The 27897-nt window shown below is 39.4% G+C and overlaps 1 protein-coding gene across 1 annotated transcript in view; it reads right to left on the bottom strand.

Moving 5' to 3' along the window:
- The window catches only part of lgr6 (leucine rich repeat containing G protein-coupled receptor 6), a 168237-nt gene that overhangs the window by 84085 nt on the left and 56255 nt on the right, over positions 1-27897 (bottom strand). The window contains exons 2-3 of the mRNA XM_003220517.4: positions 22409-22480; positions 13599-13670 (exon numbers count right to left, since the gene is read on the bottom strand). Coding sequence (XP_003220565.1) covers positions 13599-13670; positions 22409-22480 — 144 coding nt within the window. The remainder of the gene's footprint in view (positions 1-13598; positions 13671-22408; positions 22481-27897) is intronic.

Genomic DNA, 27897 nt, shown 5'->3' with positions numbered 1-27897 from the left:
GAGAAAGGCTGGGCTATGGAATAGCTTCTTATTCCCAATTCAAAAAGGACATTCTCACAGGTAAAGCAGACATATTTCACTAGCCATTCTTCGTGACCTAAACATTTATGCATCTGGTTCAGTGAGGTCCAGTTACAATGGTTAATTTGCCACAGTACAATTTGATTCCAGAAGCCTCTTCTAAACAATCCTGAAGCAAATGAATACAACTATTCTGTTAGAACACAATTTTTTTTAACAGTCAGGCTAAGAGGCTGAGTAGGGGAAGTCTGATCATGCCTACTGGCTTTACCTCTTCATTTTTGTATACTGGTCAAACTGTGTAGGCTCTTATTGCATGAATTAGGTGTCATATTTTTGCTGGGAATTTTTTCCAGATTTTGTGAAGACTGCTCACATGGGAGCTGTTAAGATAGATTGGAGAAAACTGGCTTTGTTTTTGTCCTTTGGGGGGGGGGGGGTTGAGGCCTATGTGCTGTTTTTCAAATTCTGAAGTAGTCCTAGTGAGCTCACAGTATTATAAAGGATTTTTCATTATCACTGTACAGGTCATTTTTAATTAACCCATTATTCCTGAAACTAAATGTATGTCTCCATGGCTACCATCTGCGTAATACAGAACTAGCTAGATGTTGGCCCTCCAATTCAGCTTTATGGTATGCTGAGATCAAAACTCAGAAAAATTAAATGTTCAGCCATATTCCTGGTTTTGGTTGTTTCTGTCATCCTGTCAGGAATGTATTTCGAGGGATAAGGATCTTACTGTACTGGTTTCCTCAGGCTAAGTCCTATTTAAATGTAAAGCTCAGGAATCCAAAATCGTATTATGGTACTTGGAATCACCACAGCATTGATTTGCTACTTCATAAGCCTGTCCACTGAACCCTCACCTTCATCAATAGATGTGAAACACAAGGAAAACTGATACAGAAAAATGAAGACACTCTGACAAGCAGGCATCTTGTTTGTTGTGGCAACATTTCAACCAGATCTTCTTGCAAAAATGCCCAGTATTTGGACTGCTGCAATCACTGCAAGTTTCCTAAGTTCACTGGATAGCACGAAAATAAGGTACAACTAAACAGGCTTTTCTTATTGCACATTCTGAACGAGCTCTCAGTGCATCTGAAAAGCAGCCAGAGTAAGTGACAAACATCTTTGACAAAAAGAAGACGCAAGCTGCGCTGTGTGGGGCCAGGCAGCTCTTCCCTCTTGTTATGGAACAATGGCTGTAATCACAGGGTTCAATGGACATGGGGCAGTTTATGCTGGGAGTAGCCTGCTAGTCCTACTGCTTTTAGTAAACACCTCGGGCTAATGATAGGCATCCGAATTTACGCAAGTAAACACCAGAAGTACAACGTGGACTGTACTGGTCTGCAGGATGCTGGCTTTCTTCCTCCACTCTGTATAAAACAACAGAGGACAAAAAGGCAAACTGAGGGAAAGAATAGTTTCAGACTTCTATAGTATTCTCTACAGAATATAAGAAGCACCTGCTGGAACACCTTGCTATAAATCAGGCATCCTCAAATGCTGGTCTTCCAGCTGTTTGGGCCTCCAATTCCCAGACCATTAAACAAACTGGCTAGGGCTTCTGGGAATTGGAGGCCCAAACAGCTGGAGGGCTGGAGTTTGAAGATGCCTGCTATAAATACATCTTATAATACATTGCACAATATTTTTTAACTCATAAAATAATAGTTGTTGCATGTGACATGAGCGTCATCACTGCCACTACAGTCCAGAAGTTCAATTCATTTTACACAAATAAACTCCTTAACAAATTTCCTGACAGGTAACTAAACAGTTTCAATATATCCCTTTGTCATAAATATTTATGGGATGGGAAAGAGGGATGAATATCAGACAAGCTTTCTGTCAGTGACTTAAGTTGGTGGCCCAAAAGCCAGATCTGGGTCAAAGTTGGGGTTGTAGCAGGACACATGGTTTAGAGGGCGAACATAATTGGCTCAAAATAAACTATTAGCCCAGAAAAGCCCTAGAAGAGACAAAGGGTTTCATATACACAGCAGCAGCTCCTATTCCTCCTGCTCTGCTGTTAATCCACTGATCACACAACTCAGTATTTTCACTACTCTTGATTATATTTCCACCTCTAGGAATATCACATTCTGATGGCTCAGTGGGTACTCTGCTAACAATTCTAATAGTTTTGAGTTTTTCATAGTTCTACTGCAGAAAATCAAAGGGATGGGAGTACCTAACTTCAACTTCATGAATTGCAATATGGAGGATTCCATTAAAGATAAAACAAATGGTCAATTCTGTAGGAAATTGTGAATTTCTTGCTCCACATCTCAAAATGTGGGTTGCAGGGATTGCAAGACACGGAAACAGTAAAATGGCTTTTAAGTTATGTTTTGCTTTTCCACTTGACATGTCCCTGTCATAGCTCAGCTTGTAGACCAAGAAAGGCAGAAAGCAATTAGCTCAAGAGTTTGGCTCTCAGGCAGTATTAAATAATAGGGCTCTATATGTGTTCTTGCCTGTGGAAGAATGTTTGGTAGAAGCATAATCAAGACTGATTACAACAGGCAACATTGTCCATAATCCAGTGTCTAGGAATCCATAACATTGGCACGCAATCCAGAAGTCAGGACAATTGAATTCATGGAACAAGAATGACAGCTAGAAAGTAGACAAGTTGCTTCCAGCAACCGGCACCAGTCAGAGATGGCTCTTACATAGGCTGCATCCAATTGCTCCTGGTCGAGTACCTGCCACGTTGCCTGGCAAGGAGCCTCATTGACTATCTCTGCTCTTCCTTTTTCTCCACTTGCTCCTCTGCGGACTTGAAGGCTGCCTGCTTCCTTAGCTGATTCTACTGGTTAGTTGCCAATGGATCCTGGCTTTGTACCTCCTGAGGATGCCCTTCAACGGGGAAAGCTGCAGGACTTTCTTTTGATTCCAAATCTGAGTCATGGCTCATGACAATCCTAGTCCTAGGTATATCATTAAACATTGTATTATGTACAATAAATGAATATAAATGCCAAATAAGCGGTTACAAATCACAATCAAACTGTTGCATTCATAGTATGATGAATGGTATTTGCATTCACAATGTAGTAAACGTCCTTGTTTGTTTTCTTAATTCTTCGTAAAGAATGAGTAGATAACCACTAAAGGGGTTATTTATGCTATCACATGTTCATGTCTGTGAATGTATATCGGGCAGATAGGCAGGGAAGTCAAACTTTGAATTATAAAACATAAAGGTAAGATCAGAAATCATTCTATTGATTCTACTTTTACAAACACTTTGGAGATTTAAACCATAGCCCTGAGAAGGCCAGCCCTAGATAATTTTCAAATGTAAGTAAACAGTATCCCCCCCCCCAATCAATCACTGAAAAATACACTTTATATATACCCTATACACACACACTATCTATCTATCTATCTATCTATCTATCTATCTATCTATCTATCTATCTATCTATCTATCTATCATCTATCATCTATCTATACTATATCTTTATATATACCATATTTTGGGACCCAATATATGATCCTAATAATATACACTTTATATCCTCTCTCTCTCTCTCTCTCTCTCTCTCTCTCTCTCTCTCTCTCTATATATATATATATATATATATATATATATATATATATATACACACACACACACACACACACACACACACACACACCATATCCCTCAGGGAGATAGGGTGGAATACAAATAAAGTTTTATTATTATTTTATATACAGTACACCATATCTTTATATATACCATATTTTGGGATCCAAAATATGATCCTAATAGTAGTAGTAGTAGTAGTAGTAGTAGTAATAATAATAATAATCCTCTCACCTCTGCAGGAGTCTACCGTATACCATGCAGCTGTGGACAAGTCTACATAGGGACCACCAAACGCAGCAGCATTGCCCAAACACAAGTCAAGGAACATGAAAGGCACTGCAGACTAACTCAACCAGAAAAGTCAGCCAGGGGTAGCTAACAACTCTGAACAAAGGATACCCCCAGGCAGGAAGAAGCCAGGAGATGAAGCTATTCAATGCTAATTAAGTCGATTAACTAAAACATTCACATTGGCCTCCAACTGACAAAGAGTTCTTCTCTCACCCTGGACTTTCCACAGATATATATATAAACCTTCCTTGCTTAGTTTCTCCATACCTCACAACCTCTGAGGATGCCTGCCATAGATGTGGGCGAAACGTCAGGAGAGAATACTTCTAGAACATGGCCATACAGCCCGGAAAACATACATCAACCCTGTGATACCGGCCATGAAAGCCTTCGACAACACAATAATAATAATAATAATAATAATAATAATAATAATAATAATAATAATATACATTGGTCCCGGTGGTGATGGGCACATTGGGTGCCGTGCCAAAAGATCTCAGCCGGCATTTGGAAACAATAGACATTGACAAAATCACAATCTGCCAACTGCAAAAGGCCACCCTACTGGGATCTGCACGCATCATCCAAAAATACATCACACAGTCCTAGACACTTGGGAAGTGTTCGACTTGTGATTTTGTGATATGAAATCCAGTATATCTGTCTTGTTTGCTGTGTCATAATAAAATAATATACATTTCATATATATACACCATATCTTTATATATACCATATCTTGGGACCCAATATATGATCCTAATAATTAAATAATTTTGTGCATGGAATCAAAATGTGCTTTTCTATTGCACTCAAAGGGTATATATTTAAAAGCCACACAAAATGGTGCCAAGGAGGAAAAGGAAGGGAGAGGGGTGCTTCCCATTCCTCTGCATCCGCCATTTTGTGCCCAGAGGGTCTCCTTTCCTGAGGAAGAAGCGGAGGGGGCTGCCCTCGCTGCTCTCCCTTACTCTACATCCGGGGCTTTTCTGTTTTTCCATGGACACAAATAGCAGCCGGTGGTGCAGGTGAAAGCCTCGGCTGCATTCCCCTCACCTTGTCGGCCATCAGCACTTCTGCGGCCTCCTCCTTGGGCTCATCCTTGTGGGTGAAGAGCGACTGGAAGGCTATCTTCACCATGGCGGTGGGTGGTCCAGCCGGGAAGGGAAGGGGGCGGAGCTGTCTGAATGATGGACAGCCAGGGTGAGGCTGAGTGCTCTGAGCCGAGTGCTGAGGGCCTCCCTGGGCGCTCCAGGCCCCGGTGCCTCAATGGCACCCCTAGCAGATTTTGCACCACCCACAGTTGCTTACCCGGCTTATAGCTTCAGCCACCCCTGGCCCTGAGTCACCTTTGGGTTCAGATTCTAGAAGCTGTCACACCTTCTAAAGGTATTGATTTTCTGACTAAACTATTACAACGTGAATCATTTTGGATTTTTACTCTCCAGATAGAATTCCCTAAAGGTTTGAATGATACCAACTCTTATGATTGTTTTTTTTTTTTTGTATTTCTTTAACTATGACTCATGAGTTAATACTGCACACTGCATTGCAGAATACTTATGTGAGATTCTTTTCTATATAAACAACAGGTTGAGCCATTTAGGTTCATACTCGCAGTAGAATAAAACCCGAATGTAGAGTATTACTGATTGGAAACAGTACGCTTTGTAGATATAGGTATAATATCTTCACAAGATATATTATTTGCTGTTTATTCATACTGTGCTTAATGTATTAAGAGAACAACTCATAAGCCACTGTATGTTCCCAATAGGTTTCATGATATCTATGAAAGAATGTACAGTTCATTGAACACATTCTTGAATTGTTTGAACTAAATAACAAAAGTAGTATGTATTAATATTAGCTAAATTTACTAGGCCAGAAAACACTTTGTATAATTGTATTAATGTTACCCAATACTTGCAGATCCTACCACCAGATGAAGACTCTTGTAGGTTGTGGATCAGGAGTCTACTCATTCTTTACGAAGAATTAAAAAAAACATCAACAAGGAAGTTTACTACATTGTGAATGCGACTACCATTCATCATACTGTGAATGCAACAGTTTGATTTTGATTTGTAATCCTAATCCTAGTCTAGAAAGCAGGAAATCAGATATGAAAATTGAGTGGGAAAACCACGTTTCTATTTTTTCCTTTCCATTTTCTTCTGCATTTGCTATTTTTCTGTGCTTTCATTTTGACTCTGATTTGACAGTTTCCTTGGTAAGACTTATTATTAGGAAACTTTCAATTTCTCCCAGTGGATTTCAGTGGCTGATGAGGAACTTTATTCATGGTGTTTCATAATGTGGTAGTCAAACCACTACACTACACTGGCTCTCCAATGGATATAATTGCTGCACTTCACTACGAGAACCAAATGGATGAAAGTTTAACAAACTGAAGCTCATTCCAGACAAAGTAGTCATTATTCATAGGTAGTTTCTCCATTCACATGAGAGATACTCAGCCTGTCTGGGCAAAGCTGTGCTCTCCCTGATTTGATAAAAGAAAATAGGCTTCAGAAACATAGGCTGGCTCTATTTACAATTCTTGGATGATTGAACCATCTGTTACATTTGAGTTCCTACTGCACATGCATATGACATGAAGGACTTCATTGGGACTGGCGTATTGTCCTCAGTATTAGGCACCCTGATGTGTGTGTGTATAATAAAACTGGGGCAAAGCTCTGGGGATGATCCACTTCTCTCTGAGAATACCTTTGTGTGATTATTCACTCGCTTTGGTTTTAATGATTGAGCAAGATGAAAGGAAGAGAAGTATAGATCAAGGCCTGCTCATCCGCCACTCCAGGGAGGGATTTAAAGAGACAGCATCGATTCATGTGCTTCCCCGTGCCTTCTGGGGAAAGCTATTCATTTAGTCATAGGAATGCTTTCCCACTCAGCCCCCACATCTGAAGAAGCCTCTCCCGCCTAATTGACTGGCACTCCGTGAATCCCATCCCAATGACTCCTTCCTTACATGCTTTCTGTAATAAAAACATTCTCATCCTACACCCAAAGTTGTCATGCTTTTCTAACTCTACCATTCTGCCCAAGCTGCATTTTTCTTCTTCTCCCCTTTAGCAAAAGTGATGCTGCTGTATCTCCACTGTCCAAACATCATTATAATTCTTCTCATGCAAAAAATTCCATCTGACATTGTTCATCCATTTAGGAGATGAGCGTGCAGTTTTCTATGGTAATCATCTCTGGTTGTACTCGTCTCCAAAGTGTATATTCTCCAGATGGGTGTTTACAGGAAAAATTACTACAGCAGAAAGTTCAGCAGGACACCTGGATTCCTTCAAAACTGGCATTTTGAAAATATGGGGAGGAAAGGGTTTGCGTGGTGAACTGCTGACATGGCACTGGCCATATATGAAGACTAAATTATATATGATGGAGGAGACATGTGTTTCTTTCTATACAACCAATTCTGTATGGATCTATTCAGCCAAAACATACAACACAAAAATTTTGGTGATGGGAAATGAACCTAATTATCACTCCCACTCTGCTGAAATGAATGAAAAAGAAAAGGGGATATAGGGTATTGGTAAATGTAGGCCATGATTTATTGGAGCATTCATTTTATTGAATCGTGCTATCCTGGTTTTTAGGGATCCTGAATTATTAGATTAGTACCCTCCAAGATGCCACCCTCTAACTACATTGGACATGAGATGAAATGAAACTAATTTTAAATCCCACCCTGCTCAAACAACTGAGAAAGAAAAGGCAGTGTAAAATATTAGTGAATGTGATTCATAAAGTATCAGAACATCTACATTATTGAATTATGCTATTTTGGTTCCTAGGAATTCAGAATTAGTTGATTAGCATCTTCCAAGATGACACCCTCTAAATGCATTGGAGTATAAACCCCATCCTCTCCAGCCAAGCAGCTTGGGAAAGGTTGTGATAGACAACAACAACTATAGCATGACTCTTTGGGGGAAATGATTGTTTTATTTTATATTATTTTATTATGATTTAGGCTTTTCTTGCAAAATTTAACATATTAGTTCTGAAGGATCAAACAATCCATGTAGTTGCAAAATGGATGACACAAGATCAGCAATTTGTAAATCAGTCCTTGGTCAGTCCATTACATCAAGAGAATGGATTCATTCAACAACTGATCCAGTGGATTTGCTTTAGTTGAGACGAACCAAACGGTATTCAGGCCTGCTCTTCCCACTCAAACCATTATTTTCTCCTTTTTATAAAGTCAACACAATCTATAGATATGCTTTTCTTTTGGCTCCTTCTCTGCAGTTGTCATGTGCAAAACACTTCTTCAGGGTTTTTCCCCCTCACATTGTACAATAAGTGACACTTTCTACAATAGAATGATTATCTGAAATGATAGAAATTAGCAACAATTACCTATAATTTTATTTATTTATTTACTTAGTAGTCTCATTTATGTGAATCAGTTCTGAATTTTTTGAAGATACCAATTTGCTGTATTGCGCTAGAATCCAGAATGCAGATGGATCTGGATGTCATCTTTCTGAATCCAAAAGCCTGTTTCTGCATCCCATGTATGTATAGAAGTAGACTAATAACAATTTTATAACATTATTTTGAGGGTGCAGATTGTGAATCTCTTTGCAATAACAAGAGTCCAAGCAGATGTGCATTACCCTGTTTCCCCAAAAATAAGACATCCCCAAAAAATAAGACCTAGCAGAGGTTTTGCTGAATTGCTAAATATAAGGCCTCCCCCGAAAGTAAGACCTAGCAAAGTTTTTGTTTGGAAGCATGCCCGGCGCCCGCCAAACAAAGCACCAGAGCATGCAGTATTGGTAAATGTACATACGAGTTGTACATGGAAATAATGGTAATAATAAGAAATTCTTGACAGGAGTCACAGTTTGTCTGGTTTGGTTATGTTGGTTTGTGATGAAAACCACTGTACAGTATATAATAAATGTTCATTTTTTTTGTTCAACGATAAATGTGAATTCTTCTTCATGGAAAAATAAGACATCCCCTGAAAATAAGACCTAGCACATCTTTGGGAGCAAAAAATAATATAAGACACTGTCTTATTTTCGGGGAAACACGGTAGCAATACAGAGAGAAGTGCCTCTGGGCATGTATGGAGTGCCTTTTCTTCAGTATCGAGGAATAAGCCTGATCACAAATAAATGCAATGGCTAGCTGGCTATTAGGCAGGACTTGATCCTAAATTTTAAAATAAAACACTGCATATTATATGTTTTAAGGCCAAGCTCTTGTACTTCGACGAATGATGTTATCAAACCAGGGCTTTAACATGGGCAGCCAACTGCAGAATTCCGGGAAATGTAGTTTGGGAAGGCAAAGAACTCTGTAGATGAAAATTCAACAGGCCCTGCCCTAAACTACATTTCTTAGAATTTTACAGGTGACAGAAATGCCGGGCTGCCTGCTTTAAAGCCCTGGTGTGATAACTGGTTAGTTCTGTGCAGTTTGAATTCTTGCTATTTAATTTAAGTCATAGATAAATGAGGGCAGGGCACTCAAAAGTTAAGGAGAGCCCCACAAAAGCTCTGTTAGATGCTGTGACATGATGAAATTTTGAGATTTTAATTTACATTCTTTGCTTGGAGGGAGCATCTTGTACCCGACGAAAGCACAAAACTTTCCACAATAATTCCCTGGTGATTTTCAAGCTCCATTCTGTCCTTATTGCCTCCTCAACTTGTGTTTCCCTAACTGTTCCACAATTACAATAAAAGAATCATAGAGTTGGAAAGGGTCTCAAGTCCAATGCAGGAGAAGCTGGCTCCATCTAGAGGGCCGCCTGCAATTGTAAACATTGCAATTTGCTAAGGAATAATCTAACTTATTCTATAAAGACCCACTACGTCTTTATAGAAAAAAGGCCTCTGTTGGTTTTTTGAAGGAAAGAATAACTGATGTATGGACAAATAACTATAGTTGTAATAAGTATCATCTTCAAAAGATCTGCCATCCCATAAAGCAGTTGGCTTCTGGCGGCAGAATTAAGAAGAGGTGCTATTTATTTTTTTTACTCCATTCCCCATCTTGTTGCAAAAACATGCTCCACTTCACTTGAACACAGGCATCATTTTAATATTTGGCTTCAAGTACAAATATCCCATAATAACCATAATATATATGTAAACTGGCAATTTGATGGGTTGGCTTGATATTTCAGATTTATTGTTTCGGTGGATAGTACGGCTTTAGCTGTTCTAATTCAACTTATTTAATATGGTGTCAGCTGCTGCAGAAGCCTTTGGCTTCCACATATGGGGCATAAATGTAATAATAAAAATGTAAACATAATAAGCAACATGGCAGCAACGTTTGATCTCTGGATAATTAAACAGGTGGGTTGGCAAGTATCATGTTGGGCCTACACTGCAGTACCTTGATGTCATCGCCTAGTGATTCTTGGGCACAAACAGAAGGTAATTTACTGCTTTCCTAGCTGGGCAATGAATTCTCACCATGAGAACACATTCCTTTTGACAACACAGCTGTAATCCTCTTGGAGAGTTATACTGATTTAACCCCCGTTTATGCCAATGTTTGTACTATTTATTTAAACATTTGTATACGGAGAGATCCTCCTATGCAAGGCATTTATCTTTTTTCTTGCAGCACAATCATACTTGGCCACAGCCCTATTTCTAGTCTATACAACAGCATCAGATCAGCCCAGAATGTAGCACAACTAAGACGACTAGGAAGCTACTAGAAGTATAGACCTATGCCTTTGTGGTCACCATTGCCTCTGTCCACAAAGGTATATTGGCAAAGTTTTTCCTTCTACTGGTGTTAAACAGGATCCCAATTCTTGTGTGGTTCTCACAGGAATAGAGAGCATTCATACTGCAATCAGCCCTCCATATGTATGGATTGTCCATCCATGGATTCAACTATATATGGCTTGAAAATATTTTTAAAAAATCCAAAAGACAAACCTTGATTTTACCATTTTGTATAAGGGACACTATTTTCCTATGCAATTGTATATAATAGGATTTGAACATCCATGGATGTTCAAATCAAAACTGGAACCAGACTGCAGCAGAACAACTCACTGCATTTGAATTACAGTATGATCCTTATGCTGCCATCAAATAGAGGTAGATCAAATCATGGATACTAGTCTCGTGACTACCTCTTTCTGACAAAGTATGTCTTCTCTAGGAATCTTTTAGGTGCTTCAAGCAATTTTATGGCATACTTCCACTGGAGTTTACTTTAGGAATTTGGAGCACTTCAAAAATTATCCAGGTCCTCCAAGGCAACTCTATAGCAACTTCCAGTGGAAGTCCTTCATTTGGCTTCCCTATTATCCATTGTTCAGGAAAATATACTCCATGGACATAGAGGCTGTACTGAATTCATTACATTTGTTTAACTAGTTCACATATCTATCACTCTTCAAATGATGAGTCCCTAATCTTGAAGTGAAAGCTACCTATGGTTAACCCTTTTGCTGAACTAGAACCCTAATTTATACATCCTCAAATGGGATGAAACTGGGGGATTGATTTCTTCTCCATCACATGATGAAAAGAATTATGTGGATGCACTGGAAGATTTCCCAACTTGATATTCCAACCCCTATAATTCCCCTGGATGGTATGCCTTCCAGTATTAGGACATAAGTTCTGATTTTGTCACTAATGTTATGACCTAAAGGGGGTGCTATATTAGTTTCAGTAAGACCTGCATACCTCTGGCATTTTAAGCTATTTCACTGGGAAGTGCTCCAAAGTAAACTGATGAAAAGAGGCTTTCAAAGCCCACAAGTTCCCTTAGCATAGAGTTGCCCTTGTTGAAACAGGGTGGGTTTGCTGTGGTTTTCTTGGTTTCTTTGATTCAGTGCCTAATGCAGGCTGTGGATAAAGAAGCAACTCATCTCTAAACCCAGGGATTTAGGGCAGGATTCTTTAGAAGGCCTAGTAAACAGCCCTGCACTCTCTAATCCTGGGAGCAGGTTACTACCTGCTTGCTTCATATAAACTTTGTCAGCCACGGCGATTTCACATTGCGGTTGGGTTGCAAACATGCCCTCAGGACATAAATGTTTATTGCAGGAGAGAAGGGATTGTAAAATATCTCTTGGAAAGAGGGAAGATGAAGAACTAAGCACCTAAATAAACACCTACAGGAACCATTCAAGATTAAATGTCATGAATAAATAGTCACAAATAAAACTATCCTGCTTTACTATCTGGTGGATACATTTCTTATGATGGTGACCACAGGTGGCTAGAGAAAGAAGCTTTCAGTTCCACTGATCAGTACGGAGAGACGGCTATGAAAGTCTCAATGCTGGGAAAGTACCAAGGACAGAGCTACAACAGAAGATGAGATATGGCAGGCTTGTGGCTACACAAGCTTGGTATCACTGTATTGATTCTGGATTAGCATAAATCAAACAAGTTGGTTGGACTTAATGGAAACATCTGCCCATGATATACTAGGGACCCTTGTCAAGATCCTAGAAGCCAGCTGGGAAATCATAGGTTGAAGAAACAGTAGTGCTAATGAAAGAGATACTAGGCCAAGTGTCACTGCGGAATCTGAAATAATAAAGCCTGAAGTTGATGCAAGAGCCCTGAGCCTAATATCAGGGCACTCCAAAACATTTCAGCCTGGACTTTTATCTGTGGCCTCCTGATACAATGGGCCAGCACAGAATCTCCAAGACCTCCACAAAGTACTGGAGTCAAAGATGTGCCCAGAATGACTCTTGGAGGAATCTTTTGGCTCTTTTAGAGTTTCTATTTTTTTTATGGACTGGGTGGAGTGTAAGAGGGAGACTCAGGAAAGAGGCACACCTGGCCTCAGAATTGGTCTGAGCACTTGGAACTCTCCTGGGTGCTGCAATACCCATCCCCCACTAATACTAGAGCATGACAAGTTCACATTGAACCCTACACACTTTGTACTGTTCTGGCTCCCTTGATGCTATTGTCTTCACACATGTACTATCAGTGAAAGTGGAGCTATTACAAGATATGTTACTTTCAGCCATTACGTGGAATGAAATAGAAACATGGGGACCTTTTTCTTTGCATAGTAGAGAGATATCTATGTTCAAGCTTCTTGCAATTTATATCTAAAGAGGATTCAGTCTTGCAGCTACACAGTAATGAGTAACAGTAAAAGATCTCAGCTCTGGGTGACTTTACAGTGAGAGTTGGGGCCTCATTGGGAGGACAGGAAAAGCTTTCAGTAGCTTGTTCATCTTGGGTAAACTGCTCGCAAATTAAAAACAATAACAACAGAAGAATAGGAATAATTTGAAATATGTTAACTCAAGACCAGACAGGTAATCAAACTCACAACAGTTGAGACCATGACATTCCAGTGGAGTATGAGAATCCTGACATTTATTTAGAAACACTGAACCACCTTCATCTTTTCAGATGGGAATCCCCACAGGCCAACTTAACAAAGTTGGCTAGAGTCTAGCTCCCAGAATACTTGTAATATTTAATAATAACATTCTTGTGATGATAGTTATGTTTGTCTCTAAGGTGAGTCATGACATACAAAGATCATAAGAGTAAAATCACATGAACTGCATGAACATGGAGATCTCAGATGGGCTATAACCAGGAGCACAAATACATGTCTAGTGTAAACAGTGTAGCATAGCAGCAACTGCTGCTGCACTGAAGAAATTGCAACTTACAAAATCTTTAAATTGTAGAGGCCAGAAAATGCTTCCCTTGGGATCCTAGAGAGCTGATTTCCAGAAAGGCGCCTGCAATAAACAGAAGAAAGAAGTCAAGATAATATATCTGGAAAGTCCTTTTGTGATGACCTGAAGTTTTGTCTTGTACCTGGCAGGCTATCAGATACATCTTTGTGAGGGGAAGCAAAGGCCATTTCAGGAGGAAGCAATTTCTACAACTGCATAAAGCCATTGCAAATTTTATTTGTTTTATTTATATCCCATCTTTCCTACTGTAAATTCAAAGAAGTAAGCAATAAGTTCAATGAAGTACTCATCTGTTAAATTCTCACTGTATCTTCACAAGTTAGAGCAGGGTCACAGAATGAGTGTGAGAGAGACCGGGTTTTATAGTTTAGTGTGGATTTACAATTGGATCTCCAAAGTCCCAATTCAACTATCTAACCATTACACCACATGGATTCTTAATACACCATGTATTTTCTTCACTACTCATACTAGAAGAGATATCACTATTCTAATTCATCTTATTTGTGCAAGTCTGTTTACAAGAGGCAAGGTAAACAATAAAAGGTAAAGGTAAAGGTTTCCCCTGATGTTAAGTCCAGTTGTGTCCAGTCGGGTTGGTGCTCATCTCCATTTCTAAGCCGAAGAGCTGGTGTTGTCCGCAGACATCTACAAGGTCATGTGGCCAGCATGACTGCATGGAACGCCGTTACCTTCCCGCCGGAACAGTACCTATTGATCTACTCACATTGGCATGTTTTCAAACTGCTAGGTTGGCAGAAGCTGGAGCTAACAGCAGGCGCTCACTCTGCTCCCCGGATTTGAACCTGGGACCTTTCGGTCTGCAATTCCAGCAGCTCAGTGATTTAACACACTGAGGCACTGGAGGCTCCAAGGTAAACAATAGCTGCCTCCAAAATCCCTTACTAAAGATTCACTAGAGTTTGGCTCCAAAACCTGCCATGGATTCCAAAATCCGTGGATGCTCAAGTCCCATTATATACAGTAAAAAGGTAAAGGCTGGTTTCTAAGTTTATACGATTTTACTTGTTTTTCATTGGTTTAATTATGCTGTATTTTATTGTATGTTGCAACTGGGCTTGTCCCCATGTGAGCCGCCTCGAGTCCCCTCTGGGGAGATGGGAGTGGGATATAAAAATAAAGTTGTTGTTGTTGTTGTTGTTGTTGTTGTTGTTATTATTAAAGGCTTGCCCTTGACATTAAGTCTAGTTGTATCTGACTCTGGGGGTTGGTGCTCCTCTCCATTTCTAAGCTGAAGAGTCGGTGTTGTCCTTAGACACCTCCAAGGTCATGTGGCCAGCATGACTACATAGAGCACCGTTACCTTCATGCGAAAGCGGTACCTATTGATCTACTAACATTTGCATGTTTTCAAACTGCTAGGTTGGCTAAGAGCAGGAGTGTTGTGACTCAGCTTGAATTTAGAATCGATTCTGATGAGGAAAGAGAGATTCAGGTTCAAATTATCCCCGAAAGGCCTGTAGCTTTGGAAGATGAGGAACAGAGAATACAAGTTCAGTTTCCCACAGGCAGGTTTGGAGTTGATGGCCTGAACCCAGTGAAGCCAGCCACGTGCACGCTGACTTGAGAATGGAAGATGAGAGGTTGGAAGATTCCCAGCTTACTAATGGATCCCAGCGAGTTAACGAGCAAACTGACCTTGATGGGATGGGCTCCTTAGATAGAACTGAGAGTTTGGAATTGAGAGTGCGGCGTAGTGTAAGGATTGCAAACAGACAGGGGAGAGGTGCAAGGGCAAAGAAATGCTTTCATGTGTTGCAAAGAGTGATGTGATAAAAGGGGTGCTTTGGGGAAAAGTTGTTGTCAAAGCAACTTCCTCGCGACCAGAGAAGCAAGCTCTAGTTTCCCTGCTGTGCTTTGGATATATTACAGGCCATGTATCTATGTTTCTTGGATTTTGCCATGTTTCCTTTGGATGTTGTTTATTCCTGGTAAGCTCTGGACTTGATGCTTTACTTTTACTTTTGAAGAACTTTTTACTATCTTTAATAAACTACAAAGACTCAAACCTGCTGTGGAGTTTGTGTGCTAGAGCAAGGTGAATCAAGGCTGAGGTGTGACAAGGAGCTTATCCCACTCCCCGGATTTGAACCGCCGACCTTTTAGTCAGCAAGTTCAGCAGCTCAGCCGTTTAACCCGCTATAATTGTGTTATTTGCTTTTTTGGATTAAAACATAAAATTTCAAGTGGTGGATGGTTGAATCCATGGATATGGAGGGCCAACTGTATACATGAAGATCAAAACAGAGAGAAAAGAGGAGTGCAGATAAGTCTGCCTCATCAACTCCCACAACCAGCATGTTAAAAAAGCATCAATATAGAAATGGAAAGAATGAGAAAACTGGACACTTTGAAAAGAAAAAGTAATTATTGGGTGCATTTATTCCTTCCATGTTACTTCTCCTTTGGGTACACATTTTCATGTTAAAGTAGTAGTGTCCAGGATGTCCAGAAACTACTTTATTAACAGAGACACACCCAAATTAGCTTTATATTTAAGATGTCCATTGGTCATAGTGGAATCTCTGATAAATCCATTATGAAATGATTGGAAATCACTAATACATTTATTCAGATAGCCACAGAAAGTATTTTTATTGAAACCTTTTAAAAATAATCAGACAAACTGCATCGATCTGACACAAGTAACAATAAAAAAACTCCTCCATGTTCAGAGGCACCATTTCTCAGGATACTAGATGACAGTTACTGTCTTTACTCTCTTTTAGTACATTTCCCTGCAGCATCTCACTGACCACTTTTGGAAATGAATGTTAAATTAGATTAACCTCTTTCTGACTCAGCAAGACTTATCTATAATAGGTGCCTGGTTATTTTCAGAATCCACCAAAATGATATAGATGTAGCACGTGGAAGTAGTGCACTAACAAGTAAAGGCAACATTACTTGTAACACATTACTTGCTGGGGAAATTCTTGGTGTACAATGATGGTCCTTTTGAAAAGTATCAACTTCTAACATTGTGTGTAATATTTATTTGTTACTTTTTGTAACAAAGTATGTGGTGGAATACTTTGGGATTAACATTTTGGAGATTTTTTTCAACAAATATTAGGGCTTTTTGTTAAAGGAGGCACTGAAAAGTGATGAGTAGGACAATAAGTTACAAAATGGAGCAGTAATTCATTACTTGTGTTGGATCATGCTACACAATTAATGACTGTATAAATGTGATATTTCAAGCTCCACATATGCAGTATCAGTCAAGTTCATCTTGATATTGTCTATTTGTGCACACCATATGCCTCATGTGTATTTCTTCTCTGAGATTTAGATAAGTTATTCTCATAATGAAACTTATAGTTCTTTACTAACCAGCTGTGGCGCAACTGGTTAGTAGCCAGCTGCAATAAATCACTACTGACCAGGAGGTCATGAGATCAAAGCCCGGGTTGGGTTAAGCCCCTAACCATTAATTTTATTTATTTATTTAAGGTATTTATATTCCACCCTTCTCACCCTGAAGGGGACTCAGGGCAGATCACAATGTACATATACATGGCAAACATTCAATTCCATTAGACATACAACATACAGGCAGAGACACAGAGGCTATTTAATATTTCCAGCTTCCAGCTTCATGAGGGTATGCTTGTTTCCGGCCACAGGGGGAGCTGCTGCTTAATCATCCACTGTGACATCCACTGTGACACAAGGACAAATTTACACCATTGTACCTTTATGTACAATTTGTTGAACAGTACCAAAAGAAGGCTTCAAAGAGGATTATGAAGAAGCTAAATCCCCAGACTGCATCTAGCTTGTTTAAGTATTATGATATGGCTAGGCACAGATCTTAGAAAAGTCACTTTGTTGGACTATAACCAGGCTTGCTGGGGAGATTCTGGGGTTTGTAATTCTCCCCAAAAGAATATTTGGCTAGCAAATGGATAAGACATAGTGCTCCAATAGTCACCTTTTTGCATACAGCTTGGGGTGAAATTAGACTTGAAAGGCAGGGAGCAGCTTTGGAGTCAGCATTGGGGAGTTTCATGTATATGATGATGTAGACATGGGAAGTTTGTTTTGTTCTTCTTGTCCTTTGGGGGAAGCAGCTCGAGGCATGATGTACTGAGTGTATATGCTTGCACCGCAAGCCAAGGAGAGCATGCAGATCTGCCAGCAAAGCTGTCAACACTGGTTTCAGCTCCCCCTCATTAATCACAGACTATTTAGCCGTGCATATCATCCTGAGTCACAATAGCATTCTGTGCACATGGTGCCACCCCATTGCATTCCCGGTGTTTATCATCAATCAGCAAAAGCTGCTACTGCCAGTCCCATTGCTTAACTACACCTTTCCCACAAACCTAGCTCTGGCAGCTTTTTCCTATCAGAAGGAAGCCAAAATTATTTCTTACAGCTCATCAAAGAACAATCTCAGAGGGCCTGGGGCAATGTCCATCTCCTAGGGCTTGCTATGGGCCACACCAGGCCCCCAAAGTTGAAAAGGGCATTCTTGGTTTCTGGAATATGCTTTTATCTTTTTTAATGTGGTGGGTGGGTCTTCTGCACATCATTTTATTATATAAATATCACCCTTGCTGGCTTCCAAAGGTAGATGACATTTTTTCTGTGTGGGTGTGCTCTGAGAAAGTAGTTGCATCAATGTGTAGGCTATCCTTTGCTCATACTTGTTTTAGCTGGAAGAAGTGACTCTTTTGATGATATAAGTGATCCGGGACATTACAATTTAGGGGTGTGCTTCTCAACCTCCAAAGTTGTGTTGTGGTCGCAAGATGGTCTTCTACCACTTTGGCTCATTGGGCATTTTAGGTTGCAATCCTGTTTGTTCTTGTTTAGGAATATGTTTTATGTAACCTGCAAAGATTTACTTTTGGATATAAGCACAGGATTGCATTACTATAACCTTCTCTCTGTGGGTAATCTGACTTTTGAGTCTTAACTTGGAGGCGAAGCATTTGTTGACCAACAAAAGGGCCTTTCTGTGATGTCATTCAATGGTGTCATTCAATTGTGACTTACTGACAGGAAGTTTTTACTAATATTAGGCAACATCTACTGTCTTCTGATTTGCAGCCATTGTTTTTGTTCAAGTCTCCGGAGCAGCTGAAAACAAGTTTGCCCTATCTTCACATATTAACACTTATATCACCTTTTAGATCATATCTATACTGACTGCTTAGTCCAGTGCCAGTCTGGGTCAGTCCAGACCATAATGGTGGCCACAGTAGCCTGAGGATTCGTCAATGTTCAGAGAGTTCAGTTGGACTGCTCCTCCTCATCAGTCAAGGAAGTTGCAATCAACGGGGAGGAGGTAGAGCAACCCAATCTTCTTCTTGATTACACAGGTTCCCCAATCTGACCTCAACATGCACAACCATGATGGGCATGTTCTCACAGGGAGCTCCTTGGCTGGTGAGGAGCAGCAGTATCAAGACAAGGGACACATTCAAGGGAAGTATGATCATGACATTGTGTGAACAATGAATTAGGTCAAATGGGACCTGATTGAGCTGTCCACACAACTGCAAAGCCAAGAGCCAAGGAGGGTGGACAAATGGCAGCATTTGGATCTGGTTTCTCATCATGAGCACAAGGTTGTTTTTAGTATATTTGTACAGTATAGTTGTACAGTGTTCCCTCAGTTATTGCTGGGGTTAGGTTCCAGGACCACCCGCAATAAGTGAAAATCTGTGAGTAGAGACGCTATATTTATTTTAATAAATCTTTATCAACCAATCGTGTGTTGATAAATTGCCTCCTTCTCCTCCCGTTGCCGCTTGGGCTCCTTTTCTCTCCCTTCGGCTTCTCCTTCCTCCCTTCCTTAGAGTTTATTGAAAAACCGTGAAACAGTGAATCTGCAAAAAGTGAACTGTGAAGTAGTGAGGGAACACTATATTTCCATGAGACAAGATGTATCTAAGGAGGAAGGATCATGGGGTTGGCTAATAGATGAAATAATTTCATGATTTCAGTATCAGGTGATGACTTGCATAAATGAATAATGAAAAACATAATACTTTTTGGTGCAGTCAGTTCATACCTTTGGCAAAACTCAAATGCAATACTTGTATATGAACTGGTTCCTAATTTTTTTAGTTTTGTGTATGTGTGTGAAACAAACATCCATATTTCTAATAGAAAACTCAAAATGTTCTCTTTTGTTATATGGTTATAGCATGGGAAGATGATTCACATAATGGTTCTTGGCTGACATTTTAACAGGCACATTATGTTTTACAAACTTTCTTTGATGCTAATATTAGTCTCCATGTCAGAAAAGTAAAGCATGACTTGGCTCACTAAGATGACAAAATGGTTTCTTTATGGGACCAAGTAATTCATGTAGCTCATTACTGCATGAAAAGGCCTGTGCTGGATCAGACCAAAGGCCAGTTGAGTACAACGTCATGTCTCCCACAGTAGCCAAAAAAAGATGTCAACAGGAAACGCATAGGTAGCACATGAGTGAACGAGAACTCTCACTTGTTACCAAGCAAGTGATATCAAAGGTACATTGCTTCTGATATTACAGGCAACTTACAGCCGTCATGATTAGCAGCCATTACAAACTTATCCTCCATCAATTTGTCTAATCCCCTTTTCAAAGTCATCTGTTGGTGGCTGCTATTACAGCTTGTGGCAGCAAATTCCATGATTTAATTATATGCTTCCACTCGTCTGTTCTGCATCTTCTTCCATTGGCTTCACCAAAAGCCCTTAGGTTCTATTGTTATGGAAAAAGAAATTTCTTTTCACTGTTGTTATTTTTGTACATTTCTATCATGCTAAACTGAAAAGCTCCAAACAATAGAACTCTTCCTTATAGAGAAGAGTTGTTTCAGCCACTTGGTTATGTTTGTTTCCTCTTTCTGCATCCCCTCCTACTCAGCAATATCCTTTTAGAGATGTAGTGACCAGAGGGGTTCACACGTTTCCAAATGTGGTTGCACCACAGATTTGTACAAACAAATTCTTCACGATTCCTAGCATGGAATTTGGTCTCGTCAGTTGCCACACGTTGGGTTAATAATTTTATTGAACTATCCGCCACAATCCCAACATATGTTCATTAGTCATTGTTAGCTCTATGTATATTCTGAAGGGTTTATTTTTATTCATCTTATTTTATATTCCTCTGTGCAATTTCTGTTTGTGTGTATGCTCTCTCCCTCTGCCTCAAAGTGTTGTAGAGTCTCATCTGGGGAGTTTTTAAATAGAGGCTAGATGGCCATCTGTCGGGAGTGCTTTGATTGTGTAGAATGGCTCCCTCCTTGTTCTTTCATCAATAGATTGACATTTTTTCCATTCTGATGGGCTTTCTAAGAATTGACTCTGAGGGTTTTTAAACCTCTGCAATAACTGAGGACAATTGATCTTGTGGATTGTAATACCCCTAAATATGTACTTGAAAACATTTCATTTTTAAAATGCCATCCATAAATATATGAAGGGATACCATGTGGAAGATGAAGTGAACTTGTTTTCTTCTCTTACATAAACTAGAACTAGAATTGTTGGATTCAAATGACAAGAAAAGAGATTCCACCAAAGAGCTTCTTCACTGTTGAGGACTGTTCTACAGTAATATATACTACTTTAATGGAGCTGAATCTCCTTCTTTGGAGGGCTTTAAACAGGAACTGGATAAACAATATTCACGAGTGCTTTTGTTCTATATTCTTACATGGAGGGGGCCTGGACTAAATGGGCATATCTATATTTTTGTATTTCATAGAATCACAGAGTTAGAAGAAGTCCCATAGGCCACTGAGTTCAAACCCTTACACAATGCAGAAAATCCAGCTAGAGCATCCCCAGCAGGTAACCTTCCAGATTCCTTTTGAAGATATCCAGAGAAGATATCCACCACTTGTCTGGTAATTGGTTCCATTGTGGAACAATTCTCATGTCAACATGTTCCCAGAATTTTGATGCCATTATTTTCTTGCTGTGAAAATGGGATCTCTTGAGTACATCCATAGGTGGCATCTCTGTTCAGAATGTAATTGCATGTTATACCTATGGGATAATATCTATGCCACCATTTGCAATGCATGACATATCCCCCAACACTACAACACAGTATTACTTTCTTGTAAAAAAAAGAATAATAATAATTTCTTTCTTTGGAGCAAAGATGGAGAATATGCGGCTCTCCCATGGGTGTTCGTACCAGTGGTAAAGAAGTCCTTAGTTACACAACTATTACTACAACTAAGTCTATACTGCTGTGGTCTGTGTAGACTCATATAATGCAGCTCAGTGGAGTTAAACTACATTTTATGAGCCTACACTGACCATATAATGCAATTTTAATTGCATTATATGACCGTGTAAATGGGGCCTCAAACAGAAATAGCTCAGGAAGAAGGGAAGGAGGCAAACGCTCTGTTGAGGCAGCAACTCTGTTTCCCTTTCCTCCATGTGTTGTACAGCCTTTCTGCCTTGGAGGCTATGGACTACCGTGCTTGGGAATACAAATGTCAGTTCATTAAAAATCCAACAAACTGATATTGTATCAGAAGCCTGCTCACTTTTCTCCTTTATACTATTTCCAATGCAATAGAACGCCGTTGGTCTGGATGAGATAACAAAATATGGAGCTACAGTGAAAGTAAAGGATTGTTGGGGACAGGCTGGAAGCACTTAAATTAGCTAACCAATGGAAAGTTTCTTAAACAAATTCAGTAAATGTACCAAAATTAGAAACTGACATGGTAAATATCACTTTTCCCTGGGATTTCGAAAAAACAAAATACAACTATACTTACAATTCTTCTAGAAAGCGCAGGTGTTGGAAGTCACCAGGGAGCAGTTCACTGATGTTGTTCATGCTCAGATCTCTGAGATACAAAAGGGAAACAAGACAGAAACAAGAAGTTGGAGCAAATTTAATAGATAGATGTCCTAATAAAAGATTTAGAAAATTTGCCTCTGCCCAAGGGAAAGGAGAGCAAGGAGGATGGAAGTGATGTATTCCCTCTCAGTCCATCAGCCATTGGGGAAAATGAGGATTCCTGGTTAAAGAGCATGCACATTGGTCCCTGCTATTAGGCAGAAAAGAGCAGCAACCCGAGAGAGCAGATTGGGGGCTTTCGCAAAGAGTAGCATGCAGTTAGTTGATTTATCATTATTTTGCTGTTAATGATAGGGAGGAGAAGAAATTGTGAGGTCTCCCTCAAGTACACCAATTTAAAATAAGTCAGTTTAGATACTGTGCATCTTGATTTAGTGTGGAGCAGGTAGGACACTATTTGCTGTCCCGAATCAGGTGGCAAATGTCTTGAGTTGTTCAAAGAGGGTTTTATTTTCTGTATAGTCCTTGAAGAGACTCACTGCCTGCCAGCCCATGACCAATAATACTACCCCTCTTACACTAAAAATATGTAACAGCTTTGCCAGCATTTATATTGTTTTTAACAATGAAATTCAATATGAAAGTCAGGATTGTTCATGACATATTTCCAATTTCTGTATATTGTTGTGAAAGGTGGAAGCTGATAGAATCACTTTATTTGAAACATGATTTTGGAGGAGAGTTCTATAGATATCATGGACTGCTAAAAACACAAAGTAATAGGTCCAAAAATAAATCAAGTCCGAACCCTCCCCAGAAGCCAAAATGACTTAACCAAGATTGTTGTATGTTGGTCATATCATGAGAAGACATGACTCACTAGAAAATACAATAATGCTTGGTGTGGTAGAAGGCAGTAGGAAACGAGGAAACCTGCATTACAGGTAGATTGATTCAATCAAGGAAGCCATGCCACTGAGTCTACAAGGCCTGAGCAGAGATGTTAGGGTGGTCTCTCATCTGTAAGGTCACCATAAGTAAAAGGTGATGGTAGTTAGCAACAACAAGTGGCTGGTACCTTAATTAAATAAAATTAATCTAAATCACAATTAGGATCTTTTCTCCTTCTGCTCATGTACCAATAGTAGAAAGGAGAACCTGTTTCTTCAGAGTCTGTAGCATTACTTCCTCTCATTCATAAAAGTTAATTAAAAGTGTGATGGTTTGGCACAACAGTAACTTGTATCTGTCATTAGAAGTTACTCCTAAGTGATTTTTTTAAAAAGCCAACTTTAAAATAACCAAAACACTACTCCTCACTCTGAAAATATAGAACATTGTTCCCAGTTGTTGGTCTGATTTTTAATAGTAACATCATTCCAATTTATCTCACACATCTATGGGGGATGTTATAGGCTAGTAACAGTGTTGCAGGGGGCTCACAATTTAACTAGCACAGGGCCTCATTTGTCCTAAATCCAGCACTGATTGTTGCATTTACTGTGCAATTTTTTTTTGCTTTTCTGCTGCTTTGAAATGGGATTTTCATCGGCTATTTTATTCCTCCTCTGTTATTCACTCCCACATTTCTGTTGGCAACAAAGGTGTGAATGTGGAAAGAATAGACACGTTAATGTGAAAGCTAAGGAACATCTTTATAGCACAAGTTCTGAATCCTACCTCTCAGAATATATTTAGCTTTTAATAGCATTTCACAGTATTTGAGAACCTTTAATTAACATTTTCCTGCTTTATATATGTTTTATCTCATTTTTCATGTGTGGGCATTACTGTCATTATCTAATGTTTTTATGATAAATGGGTTGGAAACTTTTGGGTGTCTGACAAATGTGTAAATTCACCTACAGAGCAACTGGATATTTTTTGCTGTCGCAAAATCATAGATTCATAGACTTATATGTTACAAAGAGAGACACCACAAGGTCATCCAGTCCAACCACATTCTGCCATGCAGAAACACACAACCAAAGCACTCCCAACAGATGGTCATCTAACCTCTGTTTAAAAACCTCCAGAGAAGGAGACTCCATCTGACTTCAAGGCACAATATTTCATCACTGAACAATTCTAACCTTCAGGAAGTTCTTCCAAATGTTTAGATGTAATCTCTTTTAATGCAATGTGAATCCATTGCTCCACATCCCAGTGTCTCATGCATACTCTGTCCTCCCAGGTTTTTAGCTACATTACTTCTTAAATGTCCCCAGCTTCTCTCTCCTCTTCCCACCTCCTTGTCTTTCCTTATCTTGTGTCAATTGCTGCAAACTGAATTCAATGTGCATACATTATTTGAATTTTAATTAACTCAGAAGAGAAAAAGAGGGATGGAATATTTCCTTTCCCAGCTGGCACAGGCCCCATCTACATTGCCATATAATACAGTTTGAACTGCATTAAACTGTCAGTGTACACCCATATAATGCAGATTGACTGCATTGAACTGGATTATATGAGTCTTCACTGACATATAATTCAGTTCAAGCTGCATTTTAATGGCAGTGTAGATGGGGCTTCAGGCAAAAGCAAATTGCTGCAATCTTTCCTAGCTTGTGTGATGTTCCTCATTAAAAACCTTTCCTATCTTGACCACACTCTGATGTTGCTTGTCCATGCATGTCCTGGCTTTCATCTGTCAAATCTTGGCGAGTCTGGCCATGGTGTCTCTCTCAGGATGTTGGCATTCATACTGAAGCTGCCTTGTCTGAGGCAGCTTCAGTATGAATGTTGACACTGTGCATAACCACTAGCTTGGTAGCCCTCACCACACCTCCATCCGCTCAGAAAAGGGGAAACTATTAGACAGTGTCCTCCTGTCCAATGTGCATTTGAAAAATCAAAGCCAACACACTACAAGGTTGGAATTTTTGAGAGGAATCCTTGTAGGCCTCAATTACTTTCTATTCCAAACTTGCAATTCCATGTCGGCACTTCACTAAGAACACAGCTGAGTAACTCCTCCATCAAGGCCCCAATAGTGTAAACAGGTCAAGTGCTTCATTTCTGTTTGCTGTGAGGATTCCCAACTTGTATACACTGGAAAATTAAGAAAAAGTTCCTGGAAACTGAATCACATGTGATTCAGAGTCAAGCTTCATAACTCATTTGTCCCTCAAGGGGCTCCTTAATTCAAGTGCTTTGATGTCCTTTGCCTCCCATAAACAGGTTCTTTTTACTCTTGCTTTTAGATAGTTTTTTTCCTTTTTTGCCTAAAAGGCAAAAAGATGCTACATCCCCCACCCCTCCTCCTCCTCTTACACAGTCCACTGATAGTTTTCTGCCTCAACAACATGTTTCTTAAGAACACCAGAAGCCCGGGGGTAGCTTGCCTCTGATGATCACTTATCTCAGTGGAGGGCATTTGTAAAATACATTTTATACCAAGCGCTACAGAAATGAACATACTGTACAGGCAAAATATAACATATTAAGATGCACACCAATACTTTTTCACCTGCAGAACATTTCAAAGCTCCTTTAAAGTTCTCCCAAGCAATATGTGTGATATGAAGAGAACCTTCATGATGTAGTTGTTTGTGTGTCAAACTACGACTTTGGAGACTGAATCTTGATTCCTCACTCAGCCATGGAAACCCACTGAGTGACCTTGTGAGAATCACACTCAGCCCCAGAAAACCCCATAATAGGTTTGCCTTAGGGTCACCATAAGTCAAAATGAGTTGAAGGCACCCAACAACAACAACAACAACAACAACAACATGGAAAACAATACACACAAAAAATCTAGCCACTGAGTATTTTTCTCAAGTAGCTACTAAAACCTGAGTAACTCCTCCAGCAAGGTCTCAATAATGTAAACAGGTCAAGTGCTTCATTTCTGTTTGCTGTGAGAATTCACAACCTGTATACACTGGAAAATTAAGAAAACGTTCCTGGAAACTGAATCACATGTGATTCAGAGTCAAACATCACAAGTCATTTGTCCTTTAAGGGATTCTAGTGAAGGCTTTTAATACATCATGTATCAGTTAGCTATACACACATACAATTCTCCTTTGAATACAAAGGACAGGAAAAGGGTAAGGGTATACCTGGGAGGGTGCATGGTTTCCAAAATAACATCTGCTGAAATGAGGCTTTATGAAACAGGTGTCTGGTAACATCTGGTAAAGCTTGCTGTAATTCCCAATTGGTTAGTTGAGCAAAATGGTCCACCCCAGGAGAGGCACTCCATAGATGCTCCAATTTCAGGTTTGCTTCATCCCCTAGCAACTATCTGACACTTCCAGGACTTCCTTCCTCTCCATTTAACTTGTGCCCAATGTCCCCTTTTTTATATCCACCACAAGAAGGGCATCCTAGCTTGGCACCTCCTCTTCCTACACCAGGCATTCAGTTGACCAGCTAGGCAAACATTAAGGACTCAGAACTTATGTGCAATATTTTTAAGAGAACACAAAAGGGGGAATGAGAAGAAATCTCTTGTTATTGTATGCCTTCAAGACATGAAAATTCCCAACTTGTATTTAAAACCATTTATATGTTTTTATGGATTTAATCTGAATTCTTTTAAATACTAATACTAACATTGTTTTTACTAATACTAATTTTCTTTTAATACTAATGATGTTTAATACTATATTAATATTTGTATATTTGTATATTTTAAATTGTATTGTAGTGCTTTTGGGGTTAGCTGCTTTGAGTCTCCTTATGAAGAGAGAAAACAGGCTATAAATAAACATAGCCATAATAATAATAATAATAATAATAATAATAATAATAATACAGTAGAGTCTCACTTATCCAACATAAACGGGCCGGCAGAATGTTCGATAAGCAAAAATGTGGATAATGAGGGATTAAGGAAAAGCCTATTAAACGGCAAATTACGTTATGATTTTACAAATTAAGCACCAAAACATCATGTTTTACAACAAATCGGTAGAAAAAGCTGTTCAATACACGGTAACGTTATATAGTAATTACTGTATTTACAAATGTAGCACCAAAACATCAGTGTATTGAAAACATTGACTACAAAAACATTGGCTACTAACAAATTGACTACAAATAAAGATAGAATTGAATAAAATGAACTTATAGTAACAACATTGTCGGAAATTAAACGTGTAAAAAGTTCAGTCTTTGCTGCCTAGATAAACAAGATCCGGGCGGGAGGCAAACTGCGTTGGATAATCCAAAATGTTGGATAAGCAAATGTTGGATAAGTGAGACTCTACTGTAATAATAATTGTATGACTTTTAGGGCAAATCTATCATGGTATTTTTGGCAAGATTTATTCAGTGCAGGGTTGCCTTTGCTTTCCTCTAAGGCTGAAAGAACTTGACATGCCCAGGAATTTGGATCCTTGTTTTTAGTCCTCAAATCACTACACCATGCTAGCTCAAAAGCCCTCACAGCAAGTAAATATTTCTACAAAAGGGGGTTGTAACACAGTAAGACTTGTACCTGAAAGGTAT

Source organism: Anolis carolinensis, chromosome 4 (assembly GCF_035594765.1).
Source record: "Anolis carolinensis isolate JA03-04 chromosome 4, rAnoCar3.1.pri, whole genome shotgun sequence".
In the NCBI taxonomy this organism is placed as follows: Eukaryota; Metazoa; Chordata; class Lepidosauria; order Squamata; family Dactyloidae; genus Anolis; species Anolis carolinensis.
Note: the sequence above shows the minus strand (reverse complement) of the source record. Positions and strands in the feature narration are given on the sequence as shown.